The 18,144-nt window shown below is 45.8% G+C and overlaps 1 protein-coding gene across 1 annotated transcript in view; it reads left to right on the forward strand.

Annotated features, from left to right (window-relative positions):
• The window catches only part of CSMD2 (CUB and Sushi multiple domains 2), a 275,213-nt gene that overhangs the window by 97,568 nt on the left and 159,501 nt on the right, over positions 1–18,144 (forward strand). Inside the window, 1 exon segment of the mRNA XM_070362524.1 lies at positions 16,518–16,720. Within this exon segment, the coding sequence (XP_070218625.1) occupies positions 16,518–16,720 (203 nt within the window).

Below are 18,144 nucleotides of genomic sequence, written 5' to 3' on the forward strand. Positions count from 1 at the left end.
AAGGCTTTCTTATCTTTTCTTGCTATTCTTTGGAACTCTGCATTCAGGTGCTTATATCTTTCCTTTTCTCCTTTGCTTTTCACTTCCCTTCTTTTCACAGCTATTTGTAAGGCCTCCCCAGACAGCCATTTTGCTTTTTTGCATTTCTTTTCCATGGGGATGGTCTTGATCCCTGTCTCTTGTACAATGTCACAAACCTCATTCCATAGTTCATCAGGCACTCTATCTATAAGATCTAGGCCCTTAAATCTATTTCTCACTTCCACTGTATTATCATAAGGGATTTGATTTAGGTCATACCTGAATGGTCTAGTGGTTTTCCCTACTTTCTTCAGTTTCAGTCTGAATTTGGCAATAAGGAGTTCATGATCTGAGCCACAGTCAGATCCTGGTCTTGTTTTTGTTGACAGCATAGAGCTTCTCCATCTTTGGCTGCAAAGAATATAATCAGTCTGATTTCAGTGTTGACCATCTGGTGATGTCCATGTGTAGAGTCTTCTCTTCTGTTGTTGGAAGAGGGTGTTTGTTATGACCAGTGCATTTTCTTGGCAAAACTCTATTAGTCTTTGCCCTGCTTCATTCCGTATTCCAAGGCCAAATTTGCCTGTTACTCCAGGTGTTTCTTGACTTCCTACTTTTGCATTCCAGTCCCCTATAATGAAAAGGACATCTTTTTTGGGTGTTAGTTCTAAAAGGTCTTGTAGGTCTTCATAGAACCATTCAACTTCAGCTTCTTCAGCATTACTGGTTGAGGCATAGAACTGGATTACTGTGATATTGAACGGTTTGCCTTGGAAATGAACAGAGATCATTCTGTCATTTTTGAGATTGCATCCAACTACTGCATTTTGAACTCTTTTGTTCACCATGATGGCTACTCCATTTCTTCTGAGGGATTCCTGCCTGCAGTAGTAGATACAATGGTCATCTGAGTTAAATTCACCCATTCCAGTCCATTTTAGTTCGCTGATTCCTAGAATGTCGATGTTCACTCTTGCCATCTCCTGTTTGACCACTTCCAATTTGCCTTGATTCATGGACCTGACATTCCATGTTCCTATGCAGTATTACTCTTTACAGCATTGGACCTTGCTTCTATCACCAGTCACATCCACAGCTGGGTATTGTTTTTGCTTTGGCTCCATCCCTTCATTCTTTCTGGAGTTATTTCTCCACTGATCTCCAGTAGCATATTGGGCACCTACTGACCTGGAGAGTTCCTCTTTCAGTATCCTATCATTTTGCCTTCTCATACTGTTCATGGGGTTCTCAAGGCAACAATACTGAAGTGGTTTGCCATTCCCTTCTCCAGTGGACCACATTCTGTCAGATCTCTCCACCATGACCCACTTGTCTTGGGTTGCCCCATGGGCATGGCTTAGTTTCATTGAGTTAGACAAGGCTGTGGTCCTAGTGTGATTAGACTGACTAGTTTCTGTGAGTTTCTGTGTGTGTCTGCCCTCTGATGCCCTCTCGCAACACCTACCGCCAAAGTTAACAGGTCCTAAATCCTGGAGCCTGTAAACGTTACCTCACTGGGGAAAAGATCCGTGCAAGATGTAGTTAAATCAAGGGTTTTGAAATGAGGAGATTATCGTGGGTTATCTGGATGGGCCCTAGGTGCAATCATATATATCTTATAAGAAGGGAGCAGAGATTTTTTTTTTTTTTAACACTTTCACTTTCATAGCCCCCACCCTTTGCCTTCATTCAATATGGGGGCTTCCCTGGTGGCTCAGATGGTAAAGAATCTGCCTGCAATGCAGGAGACCCGGTTTTGATGACCTCCTATTTTCACTTGATTACCTACGGGAGCAGAGATTTTATATGCACAGAGGAGAAGGTGGTGTGAAGACAGACAGACACAGAGATTGGAATGATGCAGCCTTGAGCCAAGGAATGCTGACACCCACCAGAAATTGAAAAAAGCAAAGAGCAGGTTCTCCCCCAGAGACTGGAGGGAGTGCAACCCTGCTGACACCTTGATCTCAGCATGCTCGCATATGTGCTAAGTCCCTTGATCATGACCCCATGGACTGTAGCCCGCCAGGCTCCTCTGTCCATGGGGATTCTCCAGGCAAGAATACTGGAGTGAGTTGCCATGCCTTACTACAGGGGTCTTCCCAACACAGGAATCGAACCTGTGTCTCGTATCTCCTGCATTGGCAAGTGGGTTCTTTACCACTGTCGATACCTGCTGCTGCTGCTGCTAAGTCGCTTCAGTCGTGTCCGACTCTATGCGACCCCATAGACAGCAGCCCACCAGGCTCTGCTGTCCCTGGGATTCTCCAGGCAAGAACACTGGAGTGGGTTGCCATTTCCTTCTCCATTGCATGAAAGTGAAAAGTGAAAGTGAAGTCGCTCAGTTGCGACCGACTTGTAGCGACCCCATGGACTGCAGCCTACCAGGCTCCTCCATCCATGGGATTTTCTAGGCAAGAGTACTGAAGTGGCTTGCCATTGCCACCTGAGAAGCCTTGATTTCGGCATAGTGGTACTGATTTCAGACCTCTGGCCTCCAGAACTGTGAAAGAACAAATTCTCATTAAGTCACCGCATTTATGGTACTTTGTTTCAGCAGCCACAGGAGAAACTAAAGCAGATGTAATTTTTGGCCTACAGAGATGTGTAGAGATAAACTATACTAAGAATTGAAGACAATGAAAGACGATATTTAATTTGAGCCTCTAGTCCCTGCTTATATTATTAGTGGTTTGATAGCTGGAGGAAATCAGAAAGGAAAGGAAAGTCTTTTTAGCTTTTTTGTCTTACATAAGGAGAATGAAATATTGTATTATTTTTCTTCAATTTGATAATTAGAGAAAATGCCAGTTTAGGGATAGTTTTGAAAATGTTTAAAGATGCCTAAAGTAGAATTAAAAACAAAATGTATATTTTGCAAATCACTGAAGGAAGTGTGAAAAGCAAGACATGTTACCAAGAAAAAAGGAAATAGCAAGAAAACATAATAAACAAAAAGCATAAAATAGAATGATGAAAATAAAGCTATATTAGTCAGCAGTAATAGTTAGCTGATGTAACAAATAACCCCCAAATCTCAGTGTTGGACTGAGCTCCACCAGTCTTCTGTCCATGGAATTCTCCAGGCAAAAATACTGGAGTGGGTTACCATGCCCTTCTCCAGGGGATCTTCCAGACCTGAGGATCGAACCCAGATCTCCCACATTGCAAGCAGATTCTTAACATCTGAGTAACCACGGAAGCCCAATAATTAGTTGATGTAACAAACAACCCCCAAATCTCAGTGTTTTAACACAATTAAGGTTCATTTTTCACTCACTTCACAATCCCATGCAGGGAGCAGGGCCCTGGGTATGTGTGGGCAGGGATGCCTCCTCCACAGAGTAATTCAAGGCTCTAGGATCCTTCCATGTGAGAGGCTCACCATCCTCCAGTGCACCCTCATATCTGGCCGACGGAGCAAGGGAAGAAAAAGCATTAGAGAGTGGAACAAATTTGTTTAAGAGTCAGCTCTTCCTCCATTTCCCATTAACCAGAACACATTTCCCAGCTCACCTAATTATCAGAGAGGCTGTGCCCAGGAGGGAGAAGAAGCACGAGTTGATGGACACAGAACACCGTCACTGCTGGAAGAACAAGCATATCGGTTCTGATAATGAGTCTGAATTCCCTTTTGTCTGGCCAATGCGCGGTGTGAGGTAGGAGAGATGGGAAGAGAAGAGGTGGTCCCTGGAGAGGCCAAGGCTGCAGGAGCTCAGGCATGGGAGGAGAGAGTGGGGAACGATCGAAGGATCAGCCTAGAAGCAAGGTCTGGTGGGAGAGCAGGGTGTAAGATTGAGATGCTGAGCTATGAGTCTGCAAAAGGAGTGGGCAAACTGATGTGGGCGTTCCAGAGGCAGGCCCCGAGGGGAGGGTACCCAGGAAAAGGAAGCCGCTACAGTTACGCGTGGAGCATTTGCTGACCAGCCAGTGGGCAGGGAGGGAACTGTAAGGAGCCATGAGCTGGTCCCACGAGTTAAACTTCCATCTTGTAAGAAAAAGATTCTCAAGGTACGTAAAGGAGAAAGATGCCGCTAAACAGAAGAAACATAAAATATGTAAAATTTGAGGCAAAGGAATAGCCTGAAAACACACGTAAATAAAGAAGTAGCTATACAGTACGGGGAGCCCAGACAGGTGCTGCCTACATATAGGGCTTTCCTAGTAGCTCAGTGGCAAAGTATCTGTCTGCTAATGTAGGAGACACACACACACACACACATAGACAGAATTAAATGCGATAAAATGCTTAGTCTACAGGTATGCCAACAGTCATGGATCTTTATGCACCAAATAACCTAACAAGATGGAGAAGGAAATGACAACCCACTCCAGTATTCTTGCCTGGAAAACCCCATAGACAGAGGAGCCTGGTGGGCTACAGTCCATGGGGTCGCAAAGAGTGAGACACTTCTGAGCGACTAATACTTTCACTTAACCTAACAAGAAAACATAAATCAATATCTGTCAGAAAAACAGGAAGAAATTGACAATCACAGAAGACTTTAATGCATCTCTCTTAGTGGAGTCAAATAAATAAATAGAACTAAACTGGAATTTGTTTTAGGTGATTTTACCATTTTTTGATTTTATGCTATATATCAGACAGTGCTAGGTACTTTATGATAATGTTACTGCCATTTTACAGAGGAGTAAAGTGAGGCTCTGCCAGGTCACTCAATTAACTATCACGTACTAGTATTAAATGTCTGAACCCAAGTCTTTGACTCTGTAGCCACTTTGTTAGAGCCTCTTGAGAAAGCAGGGCTTCGTTTCATGGGAAACACTTCTTCCAAGAAGGACAAAGACACTCCAGCCCTCAAAGAATCCCTGATGACTCCAGGACAGGTTCTGGTTAATGGTGGGCAGTCAGGGAGCTTTCATTTACAGGGTGATGATGACGAGAGAACAAGTGGTCCAAGGTTACTTGGCAAGGAAGAGTGAGACACGGCAGCAGCTTAAGTGCTGCGTTTGGGGCAGCCCTGACCTCCCAGAATGCCAGTCACTGCAGCTCCTTCAGTGACCTAAACCCTGTTCTTTCTCTTCAGAAAATAACAAAAGAAGAATCTTTGTGTCTGCTGAAGACCAGCTGGCAGCAGGAAAGGAGGGCCTCCGATTTTGCTCTAGACACCAACGTGTGCTTTGGGCTTTGGTCCGTCTTCTCAGCGTTTGCTCTTTGGATGGCACGATGCTTTAATTATTATTGTCTGCTATTATCATCATGGTTTAATTGTTGGTTTGCAGTGCCGTAGCTCAGAGGGGGGCATTTTGTAAAACAAGTATTATTTTCTTTTTGTAATTTCCAATGTCACTGAGGATAATTTAAGCTGCATTCTCATTTGAGGACAGGGGTGATTTCTGACCCCCTTCCCCCTGCAGCAGCTGTTCTTTCTCATGCTGTTTTCCCCTGATAATCCATTGTTACGACTGTTCTTGGTACAGCACCCACTGGTGATGACTTGAAAGCACCCGAAACCCTTTTTGTATTCTGGGGCTAGTCAGAAGGCAAGTGAAATCAACATAAAGATGCTATGATTTTTTTTTAAGTCTTTTCTCGTTTATGCATCTTTCTAATATGTGATGGATACAAATGATGGACGTGGGAAGCACCCAAGAAATGCCCACTGTTTCAAGTTTCCTTCAGAAACTGAAAGCTGAAGATCAGACTCGAGTTTGCCTACAGACAGCATCTGAGGAGTGTAGCCTCCTACAATGACAATTCAATGCCCTCCTAGCTTTTGAGATGAAAGTTCTGGCAGGGGTTGAAGCTGAGTGTCATAAACCTTACCCACAAAGCCCAGGGGGAGTCTTAGTGGTAGACTGGTGGGCAGAGGTAAGGGAGTGAGGGTCAGGTGGGGACCCCCTCACCTGGGGACCTGCTGTCAGGACCCTGTGGTGGAAAGTGGGACTCTGTAGAAAGAAACCCCAGAACGGGATTGGTCCTGCAGTCCTGGTACCCTGGAGTTAAAAAGAGTGTCAGCCAATCAGAAATGAAGATTGAGCCCCAAAGAGAAAGCAAGCAGTTTCCAGGCAGCCCCCAGGGGAATGGGAAAAAGACCCGCGGGGTCAGTGAGCTGAGCTGTTGTACTTGTCGGCTATCAAGATGGCCCAGGCTGCATGCCCAAAGGCCCTCCTTTGTGGGAAAGGGGCTCCCAGCTCCCTACCCCCAGCCCTACCCCAGCACCATGGAAACTCCTCTCTCCAGGACCCCAGGGGCCATGCCCACCTTGCCTTCTTTCACGGCTCAGACAGCATTGTCCTGCCCTGAGACTGTCTCCTCTCCTGACTCCCCGGGATGCACCTTTTTCTGGTTTACCTTCTACCTCCTCCACTCCTCATTCTGGGTCACCTTCATGGGTTTCTCTTCCTCTGTTCATCCTTAACACCCTGCATCTCCAGGACTCCCTTCCTGTGTGCTGCTCACACTGCCTACTCATTGGGTGGGTTTGTCCTAACCCATAGCTTCAGGTCTCACCCACCTGCATGCATGCTCTTGTCTTCCTGTTGAACTTGTAGTGTCCCGGCCGTGCCCATCTCCCCATCCCATCCATGTCCTTGAGCAGCCTCTCTTCTCTGCCTGACCATCCCCTTTCCTTCTTGACAACGCCTTCATCTGTTTACGTCCTTTTCATCTCTCAAGACTCAGCCTAGTTGTTCCCACCTGCAGGGGCCTTGCCTCACCCCTCGGCCTGAGGTAGGGGCCTTCTCTTTGCCAATCTATAACACAGTGCTTATCACACCACACTTAGGGGCAGAAACAAGCCATGTTCTTGTCTGTATCACCAGTCCTCGGCATGTATATGCACCCAGTACCTGCTATCTGTTGACTGGATGTGTGAATATCGGTCAGGAGACTTGTAGAGCTGTACTTGGAGAGTGAGAGACCATGGCCGCAGCATCTATGTGTCTCCTGGTTTTAAACAAAGTCGACTCTGGCCCAGGGTCCATGCAGCTTGGTCCTGTCTCTTTGGTGGTGATAGGATGCCAAAGATATAGCTGTGAGATTCCGGGGGCTGGATGTAAGTGGTAAAGGGAGATGTCAGAACCTGTAGTGAAATAAGAAGTATCTTCTTTAGCATATCGGATTGAAGCTGCCGCTCGTCAAGTGATACACACAGCAAGGACTGTGGGTGAGTTTGGCTGAACTGTGGGTGTCCCTGAACGCTGATGAGCCATTCATTCATTCATTCATTCATCAGTTCAACCAAACCAGAAGCTTAGTGTAGATTAGGCCTGGTCCTGGGTACTAAGGATGCAGATGTGAAGGAGACACAAACACAACCTTTAAGGAACTCAGCAAGACAGGTGAGTAAGACAGCCTGGCTCTGACACACAGGAGCACATAGAGGGAGCATCTCACCAGACTGGGGCTCCAGGGAGGATATGGAGAAGCCAGTGGAAAAGCTCCCTAGCTGGAGGTGGGGTATCTACCAAGACATGGTAGTCAGATGGTGTATTAGTTCACTAGGGCTGCTGTAACAAACTAAACGACAACAGAAATTTATTTTCAAACACTTCTAGAGCCTAGAGGTCCAAAACCAAGGAGTGCACCGGGTCACGCTGCCTCTGACAGCTCTAGAAAAGGATCTGTGTCATTTCCCAGCTCCTGGTAGTGAGCTGCCAGCAATCCTTGGCCTTCCTTGGCATGTGGACACATCTCTCTGCCGCCATCTTCACATGGTGTTCATCCCTGCGTCTCCTCGACGCCTCTGTTTTCAGATCTCCCTCTCCTTTCTCTTAGAAAGGCATCAGGCACTGGACTCGGGTCCCAGCCTACTCCAGATCTTAACTTCATGACATTTACAAAGACTCTATTTCCAAATAAGGTTACATTAACAGGGACGGGGGATTAGGATTTGAACAGGTCTTTTGGTGGGAGACCATGCAAGCCACTACAGGTGGTGTGAGGGCACATGCAGGTGTTGGAAACATCTGGGCAGAAGGAAGTCCCCAGAGCCAGAGAAGGAAAAGAAATGGGTGAAGACTGAGAGGAAGAGGAGGAGGCAGTTATCCCCTAGGAAGCCTGCCGATACTCTATAGGCAAAGGCGAATGACTGGCCAGATATGCAGTTCAGAAAAATCAGCCAGCCCTGGGGGAAAAGGGGGACTGAAAGGGTAGCAAAGAGTCTGGGTGCAGGAAGGCCAATTACTAGCTTGTCTGTGTCTGCCTGTGTAACACCGTTCTCTCTCTCTCTCCCAGTCATCTTCCTGTCTCACTCTCCCTGTGCTTTGCTTTTCTTTCTCCAAAACTGCTTCAAAGACATCTCCTCCTTGAAGTTTTCCTTGCCTCTCTCAATTAGGAGAAGACAACAAAAGGCCTTTGGTGCCAGACAGACGTGGCTTGAATACCACCTCTGACACTATGAGCTGTTTGATGCACCCCTGGCCCCCAGCAAGTCATCCCAGTTAACCCCTGGGGACTCTAGTTCCCGCCTCAGCAAGATGGCAAAAAATAGGCTCCAGCGTATAGGCTTGTCACGAGCACGTCAGACAATATGCACAAAGTACTTGGCATGTAGATTTCCAGCACAGGATCAGTTCTCTTCTTCCTCTGGTTATTTCGATGGCACTTCATTTATCCCACGCACTTAGCACCTCCTGCACGTATTATTATGTTGTGTGTGTCTCTTTCAATAAACAGCGGCAGCCTCCAGGGCAAAGACACAGCCTTCCACGTTTGGCAGCTCTCGGCCCAGAGCATGACGTGCATGCCCCTCCCTCTTCCGTGCTGGGCATTGTGTCTGAGGCCCAAAGAAACGAGTGCACAAACAGGCAAGGCGTCAAGATGAAGGATCACCTTCCCACACCTCGGTGGGCATGGGATCCCCAGACGATTTTCAGTATGGAAGAAGCCAGGAGACTGGATGGTCACCTGCAGGCGGGCTGCTTAGGCAAACCCAAATGTCTGCTTGGGTCCAGAAGTACCCTTATCAATGACAGCCTCTAATTAGCATTTTATTAGACTTGGGTTTCTATGGGATGAAAAATGTCTTCAATAAGAGTCTTAATACACGTGGTTGGCTTGGCAAAGCCCCTGACTAGCTTCAAGGATGTATCATGAAAGAGGTCACCAGCACCCGGAGTAGCCCCTGAGCTAATTTCCCTGCCTCCGATGTTGCCCTTACCAGGCTGTTCTTATTTGGCCACAGGAGTGATCTTCAAATGAGAATGGGACCTTGGAAGGCCTCAGCTTAAAATCCTTCCAGGACATTCCTTCATCAATTGAATAAAATCTAACATTTTCTCCGACCCACAGGCCCCAGCAGACCTGGCCTCTGCCTGCCTCTCCTGGGCCAGGGACAGCCTCGATGGCCTTTCTGCTGCTCTGAGGCTCCAAGCTGCTTCCCTTTCGGAGCCTTTGCCCACACTGCCCTTTATCCACTGAAAGCGTCCTCCCACCTCTTGCCCTGTCCAGCTCGTCATGTGGCTGCCTCCCTTTGAGCTTTTCCTCTTCCTTAAATGTCGCTTCCTTGGAGAGGTCTTCCTGGCCAGCCTGTCTAACCCGATGACTCTAACTCGGTGCTCTGCTGTTTCCTCCATTTCATGTGCCATCAGCCATTCTGATGGGGTTGTGTGTGTGTGCGGGAGGATTGCCCATTTCCAGAGACAACTGGAACAGGGCACCCTGTCTGTCCTCTTCGCCTTTATCTTCCAGCACCCGGCATCCAGGGGGTGTTTACATAAACAATGGCAGCAAGAGGTCTGGAACTTCAGTTTCTCTCCTCTCTGTTGCCAAGCAGCGTGGCTTCTGCTTGCAGAGGACCTCAGGGTCCTCCTCCGCCTCGAGTCTCCCCCTCTCACCTCTGTTGACCTCATCAATGCCAAGCCTTTGACTTTGTCTGATTATCAGACCAGTGAAGCTGAATGCAATGAACCAGTGCTTTTAATTCCAGGTCTTGCATATCAGCCCCTTAACCTTATGTCTGGTTCACATGTAAACTATTGATCACCGACGGGGTCAGGCTGGCTCTCGGCACAGCCTCTTCCTTCTGAAGGGGTAGGCGGTGTTGTCAGGGGAAAGAGAGGAAGTGCCAAGGTCTGACCTGGACTGTAATTATAGAATGTTGTTCTGGCTTGCTCTCTGACCAGCTCTTGACCTTGAGCGAGTTACTTAATTTCTCGGAACCTCAGTATTCTCATTTTTAAAGAGGATGTGATGTATCTTTACAAAGTAAAGATACCCATGAGAACTAGATGGGATCAGCTGAAACTGCCTTGTACACGGTGGTTGTTGTATAAATATATTTTCTTTCATTTCTGCTTAGTCTCCATAGTCTCCGTTTTCACACATCTCATCAATCTGGCCCCCTGAGGCTTCATTTATTGATTCTTCAATTTACTCACTCATTCATTCCATTATTCACCCTCAGGGACCTCAGTCGGTCTCTAACCAGAGAAGGATTAAACCCAAACTCTGCCAGCTAATCCTGAGGTCCCTCTCAATCCAGCTCTGTCCCCATAACATCCTCACCCCACCCCGGAAGTCCAGTGTGGGAGTCCCCGTTCTTCTCAGGCACCCTAACCTCCCCTCGGGTCTTGTTTGTGTTACTACATCCAAAGAAGACACCCTCCCTTTCATGCCACCCAGACTCCTAGCCTCATCTCCTCCTCCATCCCCTGACACGCCTGGTCCATGAGAACCTCCCTTCCCTGAGAGTGCGTGCGGCAGTGCCACACGGCTGCCACACGGCTACCGCACGGTCTGCCCCGGTGGGTGGTGTCGATTTCCCAGTGCATCACGGACCACGGAGGAAGCAGAGAAGCCAGGGGCAGCTTAGCACAGCAGGGAGGACACTTGTCTGCTCTGCCTGCTGGGGGGCTCCTTCTCCCGTTCAGTCAAGTGTGGGGCCCCAGTCTCCCGACCTGTTGCCCGTGAAATACCTTGAAGAGAAGCCCCTCTGTCTTCACTCCGTCAGAAGCCCTTGGAGGGGAGGCCTGCCGGGGGCCTAAAACATGGCCATCAAAGAAACCCCCACAGCTCTGGTACTGAAGAGGCTCCACTTGTACCTATAAAAGGGTTTATCTCGGAAATCCAAGAATTAGCTTGAATCCTGCTGGAACTTAACTGGTGACTGAAAGCAAGAAAGACACACACATATCCAATAATAAATACGTAACTGGTAATTAAATTCCACTCACAATGGAGCTGAAAACTAAAAAAATGAATTTAAGAGGAAGAGTACAAAGAGGAAAACCATGAAACCTGACCAGAATACATAAACTAAGCCCTAAATAAGTTAAGGCACCTACAGTGTTCTCAGCTGGGGAAAATAAGTAAAGATATCAAATTGCCCAAATCCATCTATAAATGTGTGCAGTTTCAATGATAGTATCCATGGGATTGGGAGAAACTTGAAAGGGTAAATTTGGGAAATTAGCTAAGAAATTTGAAGAGGGGAGGAAATATGAAGGGGAGCTTGCCTTGTAAGAATTATCAAAATATGAGACTGAAAACTGAAGTCAGTCAAGTAGCTGTGCTCCAGGTACCTCAAGTTGAATTCTGTTTCGGCCGAGGAGGGAGCCCAGGAATCGAGAAGAGTCTAGACTCAGATCCCATGGTCAAGGTTTCAAACCCACTGAGAGAGCCCGGATACCCAGTCACAGGTGTTCTTCATTCAAGTACTTGTGAGCATCCTTGGAAGGGTCAGATCTAGCCCAGGTAGTGGGGCTACCATGGTGAACAGGACATGGCCCCACACACGAAAGTCATGTTCTTGTTGGGGAGAGGGGTGGTGAACAAATCAATAAACTAAGGTTCAGTTCAATTCAGTTCAGTCGCTCAGTCGTGTCCGACTCTTTGTGACCCCATGAATCGCAGCACACCAGGCCTCCCTGTCCGTCACCAACTCCCAGAGTTTACTCAAACTCATGTCTATCGAGTCGGTGATGCCATCCAGCCATCTCATCCTCTATCGTCCCCTTCTCCTCCTACCCCCAATCCCTCCCAGCATCTCAGTCTTTTCCAATGAGTCAACTCTTCACATGAGGTGGCCAAAGTACTGGAGTTTCAGCTTTCACATCAGTCCTTCCAATGAACACCCAGGACTGATCTCCTTTAGGATGGACTGGTTGGACCTCCTTGCAGTCCAAGGGATTCTCAAGAGTCTTCTCCAACACCACAGTTCAAAAGCATCAATTCTTCGGTGCTCAGCTTTCTTCACAGTCCAACTCTCACATCCATACATGACCACTGGAAAAACCATAGCCTTGATTAGACAGACCTTTGTTTGTTAACAAATACTAAGAAGGAAGCAAGCTGAGCATTTAGATAGAATATGGAAGAGGTTACTTTGGGTAGGTAGCCCATTTGGGAAAAATCATGAACCTATAACCCTTAAAAAATTAAACTATACAACTTCTGAGAAAATATTAAAGTTTTGCTTTTTAATCATTGGGAGAAGAAGAGGGTTTGCCCAAGCCTATCATGACATTCAGTATCCTTAAGGGAAAATATTAACGTACTTGATGACATAGAATGAGTAACTCCTATACTAAAAAGGACACCACAAGCAAAATTTAAAGGAAAAGGGACACCAGATGCTAGAAAAAATGTTAGCAACAAATATATAAAAAGTAATACATGTATATAAGGATAATAAATATTTTAAAATTATAATGTGTGAATAGAATTTATAAAGACAAATAACTCAATTAAGATGGATAAGAGGTGTGAATATATACAAATGACCAATAAATATATGCAAAGATATGCAACCTTACTAAATTATCTAAATTTAAAACTCTAGTGCAATTCCATTTCAGTTTAGCAGATGGGCAAGTATTTTAATATAGAATATATTTACATTGTAATATCTGATGTTTGTAAGGGGAAGCTTAGAGAGAAGAGTCGTATGAACACTGTTCAGTGGGAATGTAAGTTGACACAATTACTTAAGAGAATAATTTATCAGGTTTTTTATTAATAATTTTAAATATATACCCATTCACCCCCAAATTATTCCTACAATCCAACCGAAATCTTAACATCAATGAAAAACACTACATAAAGATGGGTATGTTCCTTGCAGAATCCCAGGGATGGGGGAGCCTGGTGGGCTTCTGTCTATGGGGTCGCACAGAGTCGGACACGACTGAAGTGACTTAGCCTTAGCCGTTCCTTGCAGTATTATATGAAATAGTGAAATATAGCCAAGTAGATGTAGCTCTCTCTTATATAGCATTAAGTGAATAAAGTTACATGAAACTATGTAAAATACAGTCCCCATGCTGGGGGGATGTATCCACATTGAAAAAAATCTGGAAGAATGTGCCACAAACCTAAAATCAAGTGGAAAGTTCTAGAGAACAGATTGGCTGATGTGAGACTCTTTTAAAATTCAGGACATCTGTATATTGTTAGCCTTTTTCTGCCTCAAGCATGTCTTATTTTTATAATTTTAAAAGACATTTGTAAACAGATATAGAGATAAGTGGAGAGAATCTCTGGTGATTCAGAGATTCTTTACCAGGAGAATTCTCTGGAATTCTGGATCCTCTGGAAAAGGAAATAGCAACCCACGCCAGTGTTCTTGCCTGGAAAATCCCATGGACAGAGGAGCCTGGCAGGCTACAGCCCATGGATCGCAAGAGTCAGACACAACTTAGCAGGCAAACCACCAACAGTGATGAGTGGATTGGATCCTGGAACAGAAGAAGGACATCAGTGGCAACACTGGTGAAGTCCAGATCAAGTCTGGAGTTGAGATCACAGTAATGGACCCGTGTTGGTTTCTTAGTTGTGACAAATGTACGCAGGGAAATGTAAGAGGTTAATAATGGCAGAGCTGGTGAGGGGTCTGTAAGAATTCTCTGTATTATCTTTGCAACTTTTTTGTAAGTCTCAAATTATTTCAAAAAAAAATTTTTTTTTAATGATTAGGAGAGAGAAACAGAGAGACAGGCTGGTATCCAAGTTTTACTCTGGGATACAAAGATGTAGGCTCACCCTTGCCCCCACTGCATCTGGACCAGCTTCTCAAAGATGCTAACGTTACCTATGACCTTTGCTCCCAACCACACACTTTTTTTAAGACTTAGATTTTTAGAGCAGGTTTAGGCTTCCAGGTAGCTTGAGTGGTAAAGAATCTCCCTGCCAATGCAAGAGCCACAGGGGATGAGAGTTCAACCCCTGGGTCGGGAAGATCCCATGGAGGAGAAAGTGGCACCCCCTGCAGTATTCTTGCATAGAGAATCCCACGGACAGAAGAGCTTAGTAGGCTGCAGTCCACGGGGCCGCAAAGAGTCAGACATGACTGAGCAACTGAGCATGCCCAGGTTCACAGAAAAACTGAGAGGAAGATGCAGAGATTCCCATTGACCCTCTGCCACACACATGGGCAGCTTCTCCCGTTATCAGTATCCCCCATCAGAGCGACACATTTGTTACAACTGATGAACCTACACTGACACATCATTATCACCCAAAGTCCATCTCTGACATTAGGGGTCACTCTTTATACCCATTATTCTAAAGGTTTGAACAAACGTGTAACGACATGTATCCACTATTATACTATCATAAGAGTATTTCCACTGCTCTAAAAATCCTCTGTGCTCACCAGTTCTTCCCCTCTCCCTGACCTAGCCTCCAGCAATCACTGATCTTTTTGCTATTTCCTTAGTTCTGCCTTTTACAGAGTATCCTATATTTGGAATCATACAATATGTAGCCTTTTCAGAATGGCTTCTTTCACTTAGTAATAAGCATATAAGGTCCCTCTATGTCTTTTCATGGATTAATAGCTCATATCTTTTTAAGGCTGAAAAATATTCTGTTGTCGGGATGACCATAGTTTATTTATCCATTCACCTACTGAAGGACATCCTGGTTGCTTCCAAGTTTTGGCAGTTATGAATAAAGCTGCTCCAACAACAGTATGCGTATGGTTTTGTGTAGAAATCAATTTTCAACTCCTTTGGGTAAATACTGAGGGGCACAATACAATCCAGAGATCATATGGTAAGAGCATGCTTAGTTTTGTAAGGAACTGCCAAACTGCCTTCCCAAGAGGCTGTACCACTTTGTCTTGCCACCAGCAGTGAGAGTCCCCATCGCCCCACACCCTCATCAGGGTTTGTCCGTGTTCTGGATTCTAGACGTTCTAATGGGTGTGTAGTGGTATCTTACTGCTTTTGTTTTCATTTGCATTTTTCAATGACTTATGATATAGAGCATCTTTTCATATGCTTATTTGCCATTTTTATTCATATATCTTTTTTGGTGAGGTATCTGGTAAGGTTTAGCGCATTTTTAATCATATTATTTGTTTTCTTACTGTTAAGTTTTATACATTTGACTCTCCATATCTACATATTCAGGATCCACAGATTCAACCAACCTCAAATGGAAAATATGGTAAAAAAAAAAAAAAAATCCAGAAAGTTCCAAAATGCAAACTTGAATTTGCCCTGCACAGGCAACTGTTTACATGGCATTTACATTGTATTTACAACTATTTACATAGCATTTACATTGTATTAAGTATTGCAAGTAATCTAAAAGTTTTTCAAAGCATACAGGAGGATGTTCTATGCAAATACTAGGCTTTCCTGTACGAAGAACTTGAACATCCTCGGATTTTAGCATCTTGTTATCTTTTGCAGAACAGCAATGTTTAATTTTAATGAAGTCTACCTTATCCCTTGCTTTCTTCATGAATCTTGTCTTTGGTATTGTATCTAATATTATATCACTATAATCGAGGTCATCCGAGTTTTCTCCTATGTGATCTTCTCCGAGTTTTATAATTTTACATTTACATTTAGGTCTGGAATCTATCTGAGTTCATTTTTGTGGAAGGTGCAAAGTCTGTGTGTCGATTCATTTTCGCACAGGGACGTCCAATAGTTCCAGCAGCGTTTGTTGAAAAGGCCCTCTCTGCTGCATTGCATGGCCTTTGCTCCTTTGTTAAGGATCAGTTGACTATATTAATGTGGGTCTGTTTCTGGACTTTTGATCTATTTGTCTCTTGTATCACTGACATCACACCGTCTTGATTAATGTAGCTTGCTAGTCTTGACGTCTGGTAGTGTCAGTTCTCCAGACCTGTTCTTCAGTACTGTGTTGGCTCTCCCAGGCCTTTTGCCTCCCCATATAAACTTTAGAGTCAGTTTGTCAATATCTACAAATAACCTGCTGGGATTTTGACGGAGTGTTTGTTTTTTTTTCCCTGACTTTGCGTTCTCAGCATCCCTTTCCAGACTAGACTCAGGAGTGAGGTCTGGAGACTGCTGTGTAGAGTTGAGGAGACAGCAACAGGAAGCTCCATAATAATAAACAAGATGCACAAAATCTAGCCTCCCTTGCTCTTGTCCCCGTTTCTAGTGACCCCCGGTGGGCAGAGCAGTCTAGATGGAAGTTGAGAGCATAACTGCCGGACGTCGCTTCCTGTTCCTTCCTGCGAGTCTTTCTTCGGTGTATGACTTGCCCTGAACGGAAACCACTGGAAAGTAGGGGCTGAGCCCTGCGTGACCACCCGCCTCTTCTCTCTACGCAGGCTCCACTTCCTGGTGTTCGACACAGAGGAGGTCCATGACGTTCTGCGCATCTGGGATGGGCCGGTGGAGAGTGGGGTCCTGCTGAAGGAGCTCAGTGGCCCGGCCCTGCCCAAGGACCTGCACAGCACCTTCAACTCCGTCGTTCTGCAGTTCAGCACCGACTTCTTCACCAGCAAGCAGGGTTTCGCCATTCAGTTCTCAGGTCTGAGCCCACCTTCCACCACCCGCCTCCATCAGTCCTGCCTCGACCTCCCGTCCCCCTCCCTCAAGTCCCCTCTTTCCACCATCTCTCCACTCGGGTAAAGATGTTTGTTGAGCATCTGCTCTGTGCCTGGTTTATGGGCAATGCTGGTTTAACATTCATGCCAAGCTTACTCTAAAGGGGAAGACAGGCAGGCGAATAGACACTGACATGCCAATCGATGAATATATGGAGAAAGAAGTGTGAACTACAATGGTCACCTTGGAACATCAAGGAAGATGTTCCAGGAAAGACGATGCTCAAGCTCTGACCCAAACGATGAGTAGAAGTTACGGAAGAATAGACAGTATTTCAGGGAGAGTATGGTCAATTATAACGTGGGTTTAGAGTTGCCATGTACTTGGACTTGCAGGATTCCTGAGTCCTTATCAGATAAATAAGAGAGAAAAGGGCATCTTGGGTGTGAAGGACATATGAAGAAGTGCAGAGGCAGATCATGGGCTCCAGATGTAGAGGATTGTCCTTGGCTGAAACCTGGAGTATGTGGAGGGAGGCAGGGCAGGAATAAGCTGACAGTGGTTTGGGGCACAGTCACGGAAGAACTGATCTGACACATCACACACTCTGATTCTTAATTTAGTGCAGATCTCAGTAAGGACTGGGAGCCAAATATGAGTAATCTACATTCAATTACTTATGTACTGTGGTAGCCAAGTGTGGAGGAGCATCACAGAGAGCTACCAAAAATGGGCAGTACTCAGACATCCAGGTCCCGATATGAGCTCGCGTCTGTGATGGTCCTGCCTCTCCTGCGATGCATCATCTCGCATCCTCTGAAGTGCCTCTCCCATCACTCATCTCCCTGCACGGATCACTCCGCCTCTGTCTACGCTCATGTTTAGTATACAGCAGCTGTCTCATTACCATCTCCTTACTCCACGGTGGGTGTGAGGGGGTGGTTTCCATGGTGATGGCCAGAGCAAGGCTGTGTGGCACCTGGGCTGTGGCTTTGCCTCCACTTTCTCACCTGGTATATAGATCAGCTAAGGGTGGTTGGGTATATCTCCAGCACCGGTAAGGCTGTAATGGCATTACAGAGCCTACTTCCAGCTGTTTTAGGCATCTGTCTTCCCCATGGAGACCAGCATTTAGCAGTGTCGGGTGGGGGGCTGGCACACATGAGGGTCTCCAGGACCATGTTCTTATGTACTCAGTAACTTGCCCACTTAACATTCACACCAGCTGCCAGCCTCGTGAGAAATAGCTCCTTGTGGGATTCATTGGGAGTCTTCGTATTGGAAAGCCAGTACCCACTTACCCAGCGAGAGGGCCCCTGGTGATCACCCAGTAACACTGAACTGACCTAAGGTTAGAGTCCCACTGTGGGGCCACAAGGGTCATTTTAGCTACGCATTTCCTGACAT

Source organism: Bos mutus, chromosome 3 (genome assembly GCF_027580195.1).
Source record: "Bos mutus isolate GX-2022 chromosome 3, NWIPB_WYAK_1.1, whole genome shotgun sequence".
In the NCBI taxonomy this organism is placed as follows: Eukaryota; Metazoa; Chordata; class Mammalia; order Artiodactyla; family Bovidae; genus Bos; species Bos mutus.